The 17185-nt window shown below is 37.5% G+C and overlaps 1 protein-coding gene across 2 annotated transcripts; it reads left to right on the top strand.

The window, feature by feature from the left end:
* The first annotated feature begins 43 nt into the window (after positions 1 to 43).
* FANCB (FA complementation group B) lies at positions 44 to 16914 on the top strand. 2 transcript variants are annotated; one of them, XM_082074640.1, is made up of 9 exons: positions 44 to 178; positions 1446 to 2488; positions 3452 to 3604; positions 4115 to 4207; positions 10211 to 10339; positions 11203 to 11369; positions 13274 to 13728; positions 14377 to 14614; positions 16291 to 16914. In XM_082074640.1, exons 2-9 carry the CDS (start codon positions 1553 to 1555, stop codon positions 16709 to 16711), a joined length of 2592 nt encoding a protein of 863 aa, XP_081930766.1. In that variant the 5' UTR covers positions 44 to 178; positions 1446 to 1552; the 3' UTR covers positions 16712 to 16914. The 2 variants fall into 2 exon arrangements, with proteins under 2 accessions (XP_081930766.1, XP_081930767.1); XM_082074641.1 differs by lacking the exon at positions 44 to 178 and adding an exon at positions 670 to 751.
* Positions 16915 to 17185: the final 271 nt, after the last annotated feature.

Below are 17185 nucleotides of genomic sequence, written 5' to 3'. Positions count from 1 at the left end.
ACCCCTCCGGCCACGCCCCTTTCCCGGGGCTTCGTCCGTGACTCCGCCCCTGTGCCGGCAACGTTCGGGCTCCGTCCCCTGCTTCCTCTCCCGTCATGCTCCCTGCGGCGGGAGTTTCGGAGCTTCTTTCCCTCCCCCGCCTGTCCCGAAGCCCGAGTGAGGCGGCGTCGGGAGCCGGGTAAGGCATTGCCGGCGCGGAGCTTACGGTCGCTGTTCCTTTCCGGGCTGGCTGTCTCCGCAGCAGCTTGCACGGGCCCGTGCCGCCCCTGCGGGGCCAGCTGGGTGGGGCGTTAATGGCTGTCAACGGCTTTCGTGGCGGGAAGCCGGGCCGGGGCTCGCTGCCGCCTTAGAGCTTCGGGGGCCGCGGCCTCCATGGAAGCCGCACGGCGTGGGGAAGGGGGCGGTGAGGGCCGGCCGAGCTGGCGGGTTTGCGTGGGTGGGGTGCTGCGGAGCCTCAACTGCCCGGGCCCCCTCAGCCGGCCGGAGGAGGCTGCCCATCCGGGCGACTGAGCCAGGCGAGGGGCGATCGTCTCGTACCCGAAAGTTGAGTGGAACTTGGTGAGGCGGTTGCGGTTCACTCTGGGTCCCCAGGGTCCTGTTTGGGGGAGGGAGGGAGTCTTCTTGGGGGCAAAATGATTTGACTCTTCTTCAGAGAGCTTTCTCCTTTAAGGCGCTTTATAATTTTAACCGAGAATGAATTATATTTATTAATGAAGCCTGCACTTCATTCATGTTTATACATACGTAAAGGGTGAGTGTCATGAGGATGGAGCCAGGCTCTTCTCAGTGACAACCAATGATAGGACAAGGGGCAATGGGTATAAAATGGAACACAGGAGGTTCCATTTAAATTTGAGAAGAAACTTCTTCTCAGTGAGGGTGACAGAACACTGGAACAGGCTGCCCAGGGAGGTTGTGGAGTCTCCTACTCTGGAGGCGTTCAAGACCCGCCTGGACGCCTTCCTGTGTAACCTCATCTAGGCGTTCCTGGTCTGGCAGGGGGATTGGACTAGACGATCTTTCCAGGTCCCTTCCAATCCCTGACATTCTGTGACCTGAGTGAAGGTTCTTAAATTTGAGAATTCAAAGCACTGTTGCTTTCCAGTCCACTCAGTATATTTGTGGAGCTGACACCTGCAAATCACATGAACAGTGTACGTGTGGTTTAGTTTCTTTCAGTTTACATTATGCCGTGCGGCTGTTGATGATCAGGGAACTTATGCTTTTTTATATGAACTCTAAAATATGTTTCTGAAATGCTTCTGTTGCTTAAATCTCTCAGTAGAATGTTGTTTAACTTCATTTTAATCTGTGAGATTAAAGCACATACTGGTCTCTTATTCTCAAATTAGTCTATGTCAATACTTTGCAATTTGTAGTTTTTCTTATTCTTAACAATCAGTTCAGCTAGTCCCAAAATAATTTTTTGTTGTTCACTTTTGTAGGTGGAAAGTGTCCACATAGGTTAAAATACCTTCAGAGAATTAATCCTGGCAAAAATGGAGACGCATACAGTTTTCTTGTAGAGGAATATACATAAAGATAAATAAAGATGCTTCTAGGTGAGCAAGAACAATTCTTGTCCTACAATGGTGAAGTCCTTATATTTCAGCTGTCAAAAACAAAACATGTGGAGGGAGCAGCTGATAAAACAATAAACTTATGTGTAAGAAGAATGGCGTTCAACAGAGACACTAAGCTGTTTGTTCAAAAGTCTTCTGGAGTATTCAGCATTTGTGCCAGTCACTTCAAAACTGAAATAGTTTGTTGTAGCTGCATAACAGATTCCAGAACAGGGATTATACTTCCCTGCATTTTGGTGAAAAAGAAAAAACGGAACAATATTGTCAAATATCTTTTATTGTTGCTTCACAGCTCAAATCAATTTGAGCAGTCCTTTCATTTTAAATTGGATTATGAGCTGAAAGAAGACATCAGGCTGTTTACTGGCCCTTCAGTCTTGTGGAGGCATGCCAACAAGCTGTTCTACATCTCTTCCAATACCTGCACAGTTTTAAGTGCTCCTGTTCAGCTTTCTTCTGTTGTGTGGACAGGTGAAATTGAAAATGAAGGCACTGTCGTCTTAGGGATAAGAACTGCTTGCCTGCCAGAGAGTGAAGATGAGGATAAGTTTTCCACTTCAGACAGAGCCATCTGGGGTAGTGAGTTCTTTGGATATGCAGTTGAAAAACAAAAAATTCTCACTGGCACCTGCTTTATGCCTCATGCCTACAGCAGAGTGGTATCTTCTGTCTACGTGTGCAAGAATGAGATATTGAAAAAACAGCTCCGAATATCACTTGTTGCCATAACTAACAAGAATCAGCTTATTTGGTTCCAAGATGGTCTCCCTAAAGGTGTTTGTTACCTTCCTTATGAGAAACCATGTTCAGTAGTAACAGCTGTAACCAGTAGCAATGATTTGCTATTTATTGTGTCGTTTGCCTCCGGAAATATATGTGTTATACAGAGGAGAGACAGCTTACAGGTATTTGTGGCTTTAAACAGCTCTTTTTTATTACTCTTTTTTTGTATATGTTGTCTAATTGGAACCTCCTGCAACTTGAAAAGCTGCATGTTCTAAGTTCTGTAGTGGTTTCTTTGCTATTGTTGCTTCTGTCAGAATAACCTACCTAAAGTATGAGATTGTTTTGTTTTTGTTACCTGCTTATATATCTGAAAATAAACCCTGGATCCTGTTATTTAATAATATTTGACACAAAGCTTCTGTTGCTAATTGAAAGCTTTCATAGTATGAGACCTTGGAAGTTGTAAGATAGTTAGGCGTGTGCCTACATAATTTATGTTGAAGTGAAATTGATATCATTACTGATATCATTGCAAAACATAAACTTCTCAATGGGATTTAAAAGCCTTTGAGTCTCACTTCCTAGTAACGAAAAGTATCATTTAATGGAAATGACAAGAGGCATTGCTTCTGGTTCCTAAATTCAGGAGAGACAAAGTTAACTGCTAGAGTTTTGTAACATTCTGTCAAGAATACTTACATAATACAGGAAATGAAAGTTTGTCTTATTTAGTCATCAATATTATTGTACAATTTGTCTTTACCTCTCAAACATATTTAAGTGTGCAATACAACAAAGATATTTCCAAATATCAAAGGTATCATGTCCTTAACTGATCTGCAAGTATTACTGGTTCTAAATAAATATTAAAGTGTTTACATTCATCTGTTTGAGTATGCTGAAAAGTTGTCATCTTCTCTGCCACCTGTGTTCTGGAAAGGCGTCTTTAAAGAGAAATGGTAATTTTCCCCAGATTTATATAGTTTCTGAATGGTGGAGTGAGAGCTTGGAACTTTTTTAAATAGTGTATTCCTGCACCTGAATAGGCTGCCTCTTTACCGAAAGCAAGCTTCACAGAAGTGAAATCTTAAAACCAAGATTTACTCAAATATATATGTATATTTAAACCTCTTCTACTGTAGGTGGCTTCCAAATGGCAAAAAGTGAAGTCTGTTCTGGTGGATGATTTTATTGGCTCTGGAAGTGAGCAACTGCTCCTGCTTTTTAAGGATGACTCCAATACAGATGTGTTAAGTGCATTCAAAATAACGGATCTTGGAGGGGTTGACTATGCAGTAAGTTCAGTTTGCCTTTTCTTAGCTACTCAGTCTGTGCTTACTAAATTAAGAAACCCTCAAGAAATCATTAAATTATTGGTGCAAAGTGAAATTAGATGTGTTCTGTAAAATGCCCTGAAGTTTGAATACAACATTCCCTACTGTAGTCATAAGTTATCTGAAGAGATTATTCTGCTTACTTGATAGCATCGACATTCTTTTGGGAAATTAAAATAATGCAGTTGAAAATGCTTCGCATGTGTAACAGATTTGCTACAATGCTTACCTTTTGGCTAAGAACTCTTAATTAAGGACATAGTAGTTGTTATCTTCTCATTATTGGGTCTTTCCATTAGGTACTATCAATGTCTAATTCCTTTCAGAAGATTTTTCTTTTAAAGTGCTTACTGTGATTCTTCTGATTTCCTTTGTTTTCCCCCAGATTTTTAAAATGCTACCTAATAGTTTGCACCTTACTTTCAGCCTGTTAATTAATTCAGGGTTTTGTTTTGGTCTGAATTTTTTTAGAGTGGTATTAATTACAAACATGGTGTTCCTGATGCAGAAGGATTGCAAGCGAATGGTTTACTTACTGTTCAAGCCCTTGAAACGAGATTACAGGTTTGTATCCAATAGTTCTGCCTCTGTATTTCCTCCAAATTACTTTTCTGTATCATTACATTATCTATAGGATGAGGTTAATGATGCTGGTTTTATTGGAGAAGTGGTTCAGGGAGAAGACAATATTATTAAGTATCCATTCTCGAATCAGTGGAAGTCTGTGCTTCAGTTCTCTCAGTTGTTAAAATGCATTTGGGTAATTGGAAGGGTCTAATTCAATTTTAATTAAAATTTTGAGATAATGAGGAAGCCATCCCATCAAAGCTTCATAACAGTCATTTTACTCATAGATATTTAAATACCCGTTTAATAAAATTAGAATGTAGACTTCTAGTGCTCCACATTACATATTTTGAGATAGTATAATGCTAGGTTCCTAGTGAGTGATGATGAGTGGCAGCTAATCTTGAAAATAAAGGAGAGTGTTATGGTCTGTTTCATTTTCCATGGACTTCAGTTAAGTTGGCTTTTACTTTTGCCCAAATTAGTGAACATGAACATTTCACCACCTGTTGATGTTTCTCCTCCTGTTACTAGCAGTTCTATTACCATAATTTTGCAGAGTAGGTAAAGCTAAAATGTTTTCTTTTGATTAGCATTATTTATAAAACAAGCTGGGGGGGAACTTGTTGGAGTCCAAGTAATCAGTGGGAATATATAATTGCCTTTCTTTCTACCTTTTATCCTGTTAGTAAACTCCCAGCATACTACTCTCCGGGATGTTTGTTTGCAGTATTGAGTGTAGGCCCATACTAAATGGGTATCTCCTTCTATGACAAGGTGACCCACTTAGTGGATGAGCGAAAGGCTGTGGGTGTTGTGTACTTAGACTTCAGTAAGGCCTTTGACATCATATCCCACAGCATTCTCCTGAAGAAGCTGGCAGCTCACGATCTGGATGGGTGTACTCTGCAATGGATAAAGAACTGGCTGGAGGGCTGGGCCCAAAGAACTGTGGTGAATGAAGCCAAATCCAGTTGGTGGCCAGTCACAAGTGGTGTTCCCCAGGGCTCAGTATTGGGGCCAGTTCTGTTTAATCTCTTTATCAATTATCTGGATGAGGGGATTGAGTGCACCCTTAGTAAGTTGGGTGAGAGTGTTTATCTGCTGAAGGATAGGAAGGCAATACAGGGGGATCTGGACCAGATGAATCGTTGGGCTGAAACCACTTGTATGAGGTTTAACAAGGCCAAGTGCCGGGTCCTGCACTTGGGTCACAACAACCCCAGGAAGTGTTGCAGACTCGGGGAAGAGTGGCTGGAAAGCTGCCTGGCAGAGAGGGATCTGGGGGTGTTGATTGCCAGCCGGCTGAACATGAGCCAGCAGTGTGCCCAGGTGGCCAAAAAGGCCAACAGCATCCTGGGTTGTGTCAGTAATAGTGTGACCAGCAGGACTAGGGAAGTGATTGTCCCCCTGTACTCAGCACTGGTGAGGCTGCACCTTGAATCCTGTATTCAGTTTTGGGCCCCTCACTACAAGAAAGACATTGAGGTGCTGGAGAGAGTTGAGAGAAGTGCGATGAAGCCGGTGAGGGGTCTGGAGCACAAGTCTGATGAGGAGCAGCTGAGGAAACTGGGGCTGTTTAGCCTGGAGAAAAGGAGGCTGTGGCCTTATCACTCTCTGCAACTACCTGAAAGGAGGTTGTAGCATGGAGGGTGTTGGTCTTTTCTCCCAAGTAGCAAGTGATAGGACAAGAGGAAATGGCCTCAGGTTGCACCAGGGGAGGTTTAGATTGGATATTAGGAAAAATTTCTTCACAGAAAGGGTTGTTGGTCATTGGAACAGGCTGCCCAGGGAACTGGTTGAGTCACCATTCCTGTAGGTGTCTCAAAGACATATAGATGAGGTTCTTAGGGAGATGGTTTAGTGCCAGAGTTCAGTTATAGTTGGACTCAATGATCCTGAGGGTCTCTTCCAATCAAAATGATTCTATGATTCTACAATTGACCAAATATGAAGTTGTTTGTTTGTTGGGGTGGGGTGTTTTTTTGTGGTTGTGTTGTTGTTGGTTGGTTAAAAAGAGATTTAGGAGATAGCAAATTAACAACAGCCTCATATCATTGAGTCAACTTTAGATTCATGCTAAGACTGCTTTACATATAAGATAGGAAGTAATTATTCCCTTCATTTCAGAATTAGTAAAAACTTAACTAGTGTATTATGGCAGCCTTTAAAAGGCAGCCAATTAACTGGCAAAAGTTTAGTACTAAAATAAAAGACTATGACTCATTAGGAAAAGACTGAAAAAAAGAAAAAACTTTTCTGGTTCTAATTACAAAAGAGATGTCTAAAGAGATATTATACATCTTCCAAAAGATAAAAACTGTGGTTTGGAGGAAACTGGACAATGTTTTTTCTTCCTTCCTGGAAGGAAAAAAAAAAAAAGAAAAAAAGTAGAAATTTGATTCATTCAAGGACCCCTTGAGGTCTCTTCCAAACTTAGATTTTTACAGTTCTTCAGTTTGCCTATTGGCTTTTATATGCAGAAGTGCAAGCTTCCTTCCAAATGCTTTTTCTTCTTTTTCTGGATTATTTGGAGTAGTCATATATTTTAAAACTGTGTTTCTTGCACATTTTACTGGTTCTGCTGGAAACAAGCTGGCTGGATATTTCATGTGTCATCTGCTGAAAAAGGTCTTCTTACAGACCCAGAATCCTTCATAAGACCTGTTTTTTAAGATCTTTTAGATCTCTTATTTTCAAAGCCACATGCCAGCACAAGCATTTTAAGCAAGTTGAAAATCCTCCTATGCTTTAATGCTGAAAAATCTTTGAAATTGTCATACTGATGAATTTGGAAGTAGGTGCAGATAGCTCTTTTTAACTTTACTGTTGCATCATTGTTGAGATCTCCATTATTCTACATTTGCCTGAACAGTGAAGTACTCTTGCTGTTTTTTGTCATCTGATGTGTAATCAAATTTCAAGGGTGATTGTTTTGATGTAGTAGTGCATAGACCCTGCGTAGGTTAGGAATTTCCAGAGGTTAGTTAGCCTTGAAGTGGTCCCTCTTGGTATTTATATAATGCGGGAAACAATTATTTTGTAAATATAATAGGCCCAGGCAGGATCTCTCGGCAAAGCATATTTTAATAACGATTTTGCAAGACCAGGTGTTCTACCTAAAGGTAGGCACACCTAATAGGGCAAAAAGCCCCTCCTTATATCTCCCCAAAATCCCGGCCACAGTTTCCCTCCCCTGTTACCCATTGGTTGGGTACTTCAGGGTTTACAGACTATCCCGATGCACACAATACCCTTCCCCTTATCAATCTATTTAAGATATGAATTCCTGGTACTTTGGCTACACTTCCCCCTAAGTTAACTTATCAATACAGGTATCGGTATGTATACAGGTGTCAGTACATATTCTGGGAAGAGACTGTGTATTACATTAAGAATTCATAGTCCAATGTCTCTCGGTCCTTCCCCCATGCTGGGGTCAGGCGCCAGGTCTTCAGTTATGTAAAAACAACAGTTCTTCATTAAATGTTCTTTACAATAAAAACTCAGGTCTTCTAGAAATTTGCAATCAAATCCTCTTTTGACAATCTCTGTGGGATCTTGTGTTTTAGGGCAAAATGAAATAGCAGGTGCAGCCCTTTTTCATACCTTTGTTGCTTACCTGTTATTCATATACATCCAGCTGTTTTCTAGCCAAGTGACAGCTTTAGCAGGGCTGAATTATGGGCCACTGCACATAAGTAGGCTGCATTTAAGTTATATGCTGTAATACGTATAAGTTGCATTTTGCAGGTAGTGAAATTGAAAAATGTATCAGTCTGCATTTTTGAACTGTTCTATGTTTATATTGTATACAATGCTTTGGGCCTGAATGCAGACTTTTCTCTGAAGATTTTTTTTTTCTTTAGTGCTTGTTTTAATATTTCCAGAAGAAGACCTCCCTTGGCACAGTACTGCAGTTACATGACAACAGCTGAGGTTACACATTTACTTACGGTTTTAGTTGGCTGTTATGACAAAAATACTATGAGTCCAAAGTGTCTTTTTGTGTCCACTGGCCTCTTCTGCCTCCCCATTTAACAGTTTTGTAAGGATTATAATGCCAAATTCTTTTACCTACAATTAACTTGTTTCCTTTGACTTGATGTGCCTGTTTTGGGGCAGGTATTTTTTTAATCCTTCCTGCTGATTTGTTGAAATGCTGCAACATCTAATTGTTTTATTCTCATTGTGATTATGCTGATTTGGTGGTGGGTATAAGGCTATTTAAGAAATGCTTTGTATGTATGACTTTTAGTATTTTAGTTTAAGATTTTTTTCTGTCTGTTGCTATAGATTGGCCCATTTTCTTTTTGATGTTTTTTCATAAGGGATTTTAGTCCCTCGAAAAACATAGAACCGATTATTTATCATATGAGCAGCTTCAGCCTACAGATCTCTGAATTATGTTTTCCTCTGACTTTTTGTCTACTTTTTCCATTTTACCTTTGCTTTTCCTAATATTTTTTAGTCTTATCAATTGAGAATCTTCCTTTCCATTTTTTTGCCTTTGTAAAAGTGCCGCAGTTCTTGGCTCAGCAGTTTCAGAACTATATGTATGGGTATTAATGTATTTATTTATGAATACTGCAACTTTAATTGCAATGTGCCAAGGCACTTGGCTGTTCTACTTACTTCTAAGCCTCTGCCTTAATTTGCTTTGCTTTTGACAGTGATTCATCTGTTCATGCTGGATTTACTCACAGCTCTATTGTATTTGGCTCTAGACTGCCTTGTTTTTATGCTGATGTTTAATTTCTATTTTAAGGGGATCTAGTTTTATTTTCTTAGTTTCATGGTGCAAAGATTGTGACTTCTGCTGATGCTTGTTGCACAGCACATTTTGGCACATGGCAGAAAGGATGTGCATGTCACTTGTTCCAGAGAGCTGACGGGGAGGCTCCACCCAGTCTTGGGTTTGCCATTTGGTACATTTCAGGTCTCTTTCTTATGTTGCTCTTTTGAGGAAAAGGGGCTTGTAAAAGCCAGATCCCTGAGAACACATAGATCAGTGTTGGCCATTTTGGCTGCTTCTCATTCTGTGCTTCCCATTTGCTTTCTGTTTCTCAGTTGTTTATTCAGGAGTTGTTCACCAGTGGGAATATATAATAGTCTCATATTCTGATGACCTTGATTAGGAAGGTAGTGTAGAACGATCTTTGTTCTTAACTCTCTTTTTTATTCTCCTGACCCAAGTTTGGCACTGGATTATTGCTTGGAATCTGGTACTTATGATGCATGGTTTGATAGGTGGCAAAGAAAATTTTTTACAGAACTTATCATAATGAGTGCTGCTTGCTCAAAAAGCCTTTTGCCATTGCAGCTTGAGCAGATGGCATCACTTTGCTTACATTAAGTGCTTATTTTTCAGGCTTCTCTATTGGCTACAATTGATCCTGATCTGTTCTTTGGGTTTGTTTTTGTTGTTTTTTTTTGGTGGGGATGGACATTTGTTTCACATTTCAGTGGTGAATTTTGTTCTCTCCTTGGCAGCACTGGACTTCTCTGGTACTTGCTTTCCAGAGAATAGCTTTTGAGGAGCTTTCTTAAAGCTGGTGCTGGCATGCTCCTTTTTTTTTTTAACTGAGATGTAGCATGTGTGTATGTCTGTTTGTAAAACTGTCAACTCTTCAATATATTTATGTGACCTATAATTAATACAAATATTGAGAAGAAATCAAAACTGATAGAAAAATGAAGTAGGAACAATAATGAAAGTGCTGAATATCTACATAATTTGATAAAATTTACCTTAGATGTTTATCTTAAAATCTAGGTTAAATATTGGGAGGCCAGGATTCTTACATTCATGTTTTGGCAGCAAAGTATCTTGACTTAAACATTTTTTTTTTAGAAGCATTACCTGAGTAATACCAGCATCTTTACTTGTGATACTTGCATAAAAATGGAAACCTAAGCCGGTGTCTTGGTATCTTCAATATCAGTTCTTATTTGCAGTAGACCTGAGCATAGTCTAATGATCATTTTTATCTTTTACAGGCTGGTTGGAAATGCGTTCGAGAGTTACAGCAGCACTTACGACTTAAAAAGAGGGTTATTCTCAAATCCTGCCAAGCATTAATAGATCTTGTTGAAGGAAGAACCCATATTCTACCACCTGCAGAAAAGGTAAAATGCAGAAGAGAATAGAGATCACTGCTGAATTCTGCTGAGCTATTTGTAGAGGTTGCTTCCCTCAACCACTTGTTACTTTCACCATCAGGGTTTGCCACTATCAAAACTAATTTATCTGCTTTTTAAGTCTGATTCATTACCTTAACCTGTCAATGTACATAGCTAAGACTAAATTTAGTTTTCTACTTGAAACTGAGTTGCACAATAGCTCCTGTCAACTGAGTTCTATGGAGGAGTAACCTCTAACAAAGATTTAGTAACAAACAGTAGGGGAGTGTACAGTCTTAATTGGCACAGTTGCCTAGATATTGAATATCTGTGATCTAACATGTTACAAAAAATGAGCTGTCATAGATCTGTGTAAGAAAATATGATTTTATAATGGGGCAGAGTGAACTGTGGGCTGAAAAGGTGATGGAGGTTGGGAAAACGTTATCCTAATATGTTGCTCAAAATAAACCTCCTAATTTACTTGGAATTGATGTCCTTTTAAATTAATGTGGTTCCTTTCAAGTCAACCACGTTTAGACAACAAAATTTTGAGCAATTAATGCAGTAATATAAAACAAATTCTAGTACCTTAAATCTTCTTTGGACAATTAATTGCATGACAGTTCAAGATGTATACATGTGTTGTTTACAAGAAGAGAATGAGTTGTGTTTTTCCTGATATCATATGTTTTAAGAAAATGCAATTCTATCTTATGAATCTATTACAGAGAATAAACTAATTTATATACATTTCATTTTATGTATCTTAAAAAAAACTTCCAGCAATAATTTGTGGTAAAACATGATGTAGTATAAAAAGAACTAATAACTCCATTTAATTTATCTAAAAACCATTTTTCTGTAAGGAAGGTCTTGTCTCTCTCTGGGATGATGTAGAAAATCCTCCTCATTCTCTTAGTAAAGAAGCATCATTGGCATCCAATGTTCCAGAGCACTTCGCAGAGAAATTGTGGCAGCGTGTGGTGGGTGACAGCTTGGTAGTTGGAGTAAAACTAGTCAAATCATTTTACTTGTAAGTATATACATTTATCTATTAATTTCATTGGGTAGTTTTATAGAAACTGAATTTGCAGGTTATGTTCTGTAGTAGCAAGAGCAGAGTTTTGAGCTTTCAACTTTCTAATTTTGAACATCTCTATATAAAGTGTTTCAAGTGTGTGTCTTGTCAGTCTTGTTGCTGCTGCTTGTCTCTCTCTAGCACTATACAAAATACTACATTGTACAGCCAAAAATCAGTGGTGTCAGTATAACCACATCACTACTGGAGGCTTTTTACAATGGAGTTTTCTTTGACAAAGATTATGGTTCTTATTTTTTTTATAGTTTGTGTTGACATAGCTATTCTGACATCGGCATGTGGTGTAGATGAGGCTCTGTCTTAGCTATACAGTTTCTGATGCCTTACTCTTAACGTCTTGCCATTCCTAAAGAGTGATTTGCTTAAAGAAGCGTAGAAGAAAACATTTAAAATTCCCTGATCAGCTTAATGATTATTCAGCTTTTGAATTGAACTATAATATGGTCAGATATCCAGTCAAATAAGGTACTTACTAACCTTATGTATTGTGTAAATTATGTGGAACAATCGGCAATACAGTGCTTAAATCTTCAAAATTATTTGCTTATTCTTATTGTCTTTAAAATGATTTGTTTATTCTGTTCATTTGAATTGCTTAGTTCTAGTTGTAAGCACCACTTATGTCATTTTGCCCTTACAGGGAGGGAGCTGATTTGGAACACAGTTTAAAAATACAAGATTACATGAAACATAAATTCACCATGTGCATTGTGTAATGTAAACTTCAGTGGTGTCAGAACTTACCTTTTGACCTATAGTCCCACAAGCAGTGTAGCTGAGACTGTGTTAGGGTAAGCTTAAAGACTACTGATGCCACTGAAAATCATTCAAGTGGCTGTGAGGGACCTGACCTGTTGTGCCCTTTGGCCGTTCTGTTGGAGCTGTGGATATACTATTTCTCAACTGCCAGATTGCTATAACTTTACAAGAAGGTTGACCTCATCTTCCTGACAGCCTCTGTTAAGAGCTACTGAGGCAAGAGATGTTTTTTGCCTTTTCGGTAATTATCCTTTTAGCTTTGATGGTGATGACTTTATTTTTGAAATTAAATACCTAATTCCTGTATAGCTTCAGAAATTCTCAGAAGATTTGGAACAATTTTTTTTAAAAAAACAAGCAGCAATATTTCACTTTCCCTCATTTTTACAGTTGAGAAAAGATCTGTGAAAATGAAGTAATTTGTTAAATGTTACCTGGTAGACTAACAGCAGAACCCAGGGCTTCCGTGCTCCAGTTCAGTACTATATACAATGGCCTGTGCTTTGGGGGTAAAGGGCTTGCTTTCTCTTCACCCTCAACACTGTAAGTCTTTATTGATTATTTTTGTGCTTCCTACTAATGCAAGATTGCAGTGATAGTTTGGAATGCATTGTGAAGTGGTGATACTTCCCTATAAAGAAAATTAGACATTCATAAAACTTTCAGATATAGTGGCATCTTGAGACTGAATTGATTGACAGAATAAAATATTCCTTAAGAGAGGATCTGAAATAGTAATATTAGGATTTCATTGAAAGAACCCTGTGTTGAATAAGTAAAGTACTTCATACATTTCAGGAAATTACTGCGTTTAAGGTAATAGTATTTTAAACCTTTTATTTTACTCTCTACATTCAATTTTGTTTGAATATATATAAAACAACATAGAACATCAGAAAGAGGACAGAATTGATAATTTCTGGATTGTTTTATTAAAATAAAGTCTTTAAAAGTAAATTATAAATGATAATGGAATCTGTGGTCTTCTAAATGTCTTTACATATCTGTGAAGTTCTGGTTATTTGTCAGAAGGCAAAATACAAACTGAGAGTACAGTCATCTTGTATGAATTTTCACAGGTCACTGAGTGATGTCAGCCTATCTTTAGTGCTGGATCAAGACTTCTCTTCGATTTCTCCAATTCTTGAGTGTCGGAATAAAATCATTAAGCTGAACAAAGCCTTCTCAGCATTGTCTGTCTCCTCACGTCAAATTGAGCCCCCTCCAAAAAAGATGAAATTGGACTTGCATAGCAAGAATGATCTGAAAAAAGAGTGTCCTAAGAGATGTTCAGGGGTTCAACTGGATGCAGCAAAGACAGTCATTGGTGTTACCAGCCTTTCACCATTGTTGGCATTTCATCGTGTATGTTGCATAGTTCTTCTACATGCAAAGAAACAAGAACATCAGAATGATCATTTACAGGAACGCAAAAAGATCACTGTACTCTGTGGGAAAATTTTCTTAAGTCTGGAAGATATTTCAAATGGAAAATATTCAGTAAAGATGCTAAGGGATAATAGTTATTGTACAGGTAAATGGACTGATACAATTTGGATTAATAGACATATGGTTGATTCTCACATTTACCCTAGGTGATACCGAGCTAAGTTTTCAAAGTGTAATCATACCTGTCTTTTTGAACATGAACTGCTTAGATCTATTGTGAAATAAAGATGGAATGTTTTTTAAAATGGAAAAAATGTTAAGTTGTAGGTAAGGTTTTGTTAATTTTGAAGATAAGACTGAGAACAGTATGCTGAATCCTACAATTTTTCTATAAGATATTTACTGTTAATTAGATAATTTTTTTTTCTGACATAGTATTACCCTTTAAATAATACCAAAGTAATTGAAGCTTTTCCTCATCTACACGTCTATTAAGGTCATTTATTTTCCTTTTAATATTCTTGATTGAATTGATTTTGAAGTGGGCTTCTGCATATGTAGCAAAATGTCCCATTGATTCATTTTAATCTATTTCTTCCTTTACTGCTCTATTATTGGCTAAAACCAACCATGTCATCTTGCTATCACAGGAGACTAATTCTTTTGGCAAGGTGAGGTTTAGTGCTTTTGTTCTATAAGTGGGGCTCTGTTAATCAGCTATTTTGCTTGACACAAGTAGATTTAAGAATTTTTTAGTTTTTACTTTTTTACTTTTTACTATATCTTCTTACAGGTTCCATGGAAGATATACTTTCTGTCCTTGCAGTATCCAACAGATTCTGCTTTCAGATTGTGTCTTCTGACTGCACATTGACTCCAGTAAATTCATGGTTACTGGGAGAAATGGAGTGCACACCATTTAAGGAATGCCATGACAATATATTCTGTCATAAAGCAGGAAATGTGTATGGTACAGTTTTTAACTGGACCCTGAAAAATCCATTTGAAGGAGTTCTGACATTATTTTGCAGGTAAATTTGCTCAAAAATTGTGGAGTATATACATCTTGCTTACACATTTTTTTAATCTTTATGCTATTTCTTACTGGTACCATAAACAACAGCAAAAATCACAACCACTATGATTCCAATACAATGATATGATAACCCCCAGCAATGACAGAGTTATTTTCAAATTAGAACTATGGCAGAAACTGAACTACATTGTTTAATTTTGTCTGTGCTAGAATATTGAGTTACAAATAAGTCTAGTCTCCATTAATATCTGCTTGGTACTATTTCTGTTATTCATTTCACTGCATTGTAATTTTATATTCATTTTTTCTACATTATTCCTAGTATAATATAGATTTTTTTTTTTCTTCAACATGTGTTAATTTAAAAAAAAAACTATGTCCTTAAGGGGATGTTAAAAAAAAAAAAGAGGGTGCAGGGAGAAAAAGTTGACTTGTTTAGGAAACCAATCAGAAAATTTTAAGCCTCAAGACTTTCAGTTCCTTTTGAAAAGATTACTTGAGGCTATTCAATTTTTGGTCCAATTTTGCATTAATTGTGAGCTACATGTTTATGGTTGTATGATTGTTTATGATTGTATTTTCCATATCTTTTTTCCCATCTTTGTATTGATATTTATCCAACTGTGACAGGTTGGAACTACAGACCATTCTTTTTCTCAGCCTTTCATAATCAAAATAAGCCGTATGTGTTATAAGTAGTGGAATTTAAGATAATTAAATTGAAAGATAAGCACTTTAAGGAAAATACCTTTCTGATCTGTGTGAGAAAATTAGCTACTTAAAGCTGCTTGTGGGGTTTTTTGGATTGGCTTTTCTGTGGTTTTGGTGTGAGGTTTTATTTTCTCTGAGTTGTTTGTTTTGTTTTGTTTTTTAAATCAGAAGACATCTTCTGAGGAGTTTATCTGGCAAAACACTAGAAATAAGATTTTGGACAAACTCTACATTCCTCTTGAGATGAAGATTGTGTCAGTGTGTCATATGTGCTACACTGGTGTCCAGGGGAGTAGGTTCCCTGATGATGACCAGCACTATTTTATCTTGATTTCTTAACAATTTTGAATGTCTGGTTTTGGGTTTTTTTTTGTTTGTTTGGTTGGTTGGTTATTGTTGGTTTTGTTTGGTTGGTTGTTTTTTTTGTTGTTGTTTTGTTTGTTTGTTTGTTTGTTTCTAGTGGAACTATGCCCCACCGGTGACCATTTAAAAAAGACAAGCTCTGGGCCACCTAATAGCCTGCTGTACATGCCTATTAATAGTGCTGATGAATATAAGTGATTTTTTTTCAGCTCCTAAATGTAGACCTGACAACACATTTCCATTGTGCTATTAAATCAAGACAATTAAATTAAACAGTATTCCCTGAAAACAAAACAAGCAGTTTCAGAACAAGTACAGTGTATTGCTTCTTAAAGAAACAAGTGATGCACATGTAACCCTATTCACGGACATAGATTTTAACATAGAATATTTATATTGCTGAAGCTTGTGTAGTGTTAGTTCTTTTGAAGTACAGTGCTGGTGTGCACATAATTAGAAAGCCCTTTCTTAGTCTTCTATATACAGTATGTATAATAGTTAAAACCATAATCAGCATAATTTTTGCTTTGTTTTATTTTCCACTACAGAATTTTGAAGATAAAATGTAGTTTAAATAATAATAATCTTATTTTACAGAAATCTGACCGTCTTGTTCCAGTGCCTTCATAGCCTTACTAGAGTTCTCCCACCAAGCTGTGATGTAAAACTCCTGCGATCTGGAAGCAAAGGTGTGCTCACTGAACAGTTAGCACTGGCTTTGGAAAAAGAAATGCTCACCTTGAGGAGTTCTTTCTTCTCAAAAGAAAGTAAAGCTGAACACAGTTTCACATGGAGGAATGAGCCTGGCAAGAAAATCAGTGATGCTCCTGTGGCTTCTCTACTGGACAGTGAGGAGGGAGTTCAGCAATTCAGAAAGAAGCTTCAGAAAGAACGGGAAGAGTGTGTGCTAAGTATGAATCAAATAATGAATGGTACCATTTACCAGCAAGTTGCTTTGAAAATAGCAGAAGCTCAGCTCAGTTCAGATATGATTGTGTGGAGACTGAGCAAGTCCTAGGGACTATTAACTAAATTTATGTTGAATAAATTTTTATTCAAATTATACTAGTAAATAATATTTATATTTTCATGGGTACTTATATTACTTTTTATTCTATAGCTCGGTTATTTCTGCAGATAAATACTGGTACTTTGGTTGATGACTTGTAGCTGGTCTGGCAAGAAATTAACATTAAAGATATCTGAGTCATTGGTTTGTTACATTTTAAGTTATTTTTTTGTAAGTCCTCTTCCAAATTCATCATTATTGAATTATAAATGAACTGTATCAGAAATAGTCCTATTAAACTTGAAAGGTGACTGTTTACACAGATAGAACTTCAGCTTTTTTGTGGAAATTTTAAGACAGCTATAGAAAGGATCTAAGTTAAGCAACCAATTTTAATTCATAACTTGAGTATGGCATTAGACAAATTCAAAGAAGAGACAGCTTATCTTCAAGATATATCAAGCCTTTTAAATAACTTCTAAT

The sequence above is a fragment of the Streptopelia decaocto genome (genome assembly GCF_964273445.1).
Source record: "Streptopelia decaocto genome assembly, chromosome: 1".
NCBI classification, from domain to species: domain Eukaryota; kingdom Metazoa; phylum Chordata; class Aves; order Columbiformes; family Columbidae; genus Streptopelia; species Streptopelia decaocto.
The sequence above is the reverse complement of the archived record's forward strand: the minus strand, read 5'-3'. Positions and strand labels throughout refer to the sequence as shown.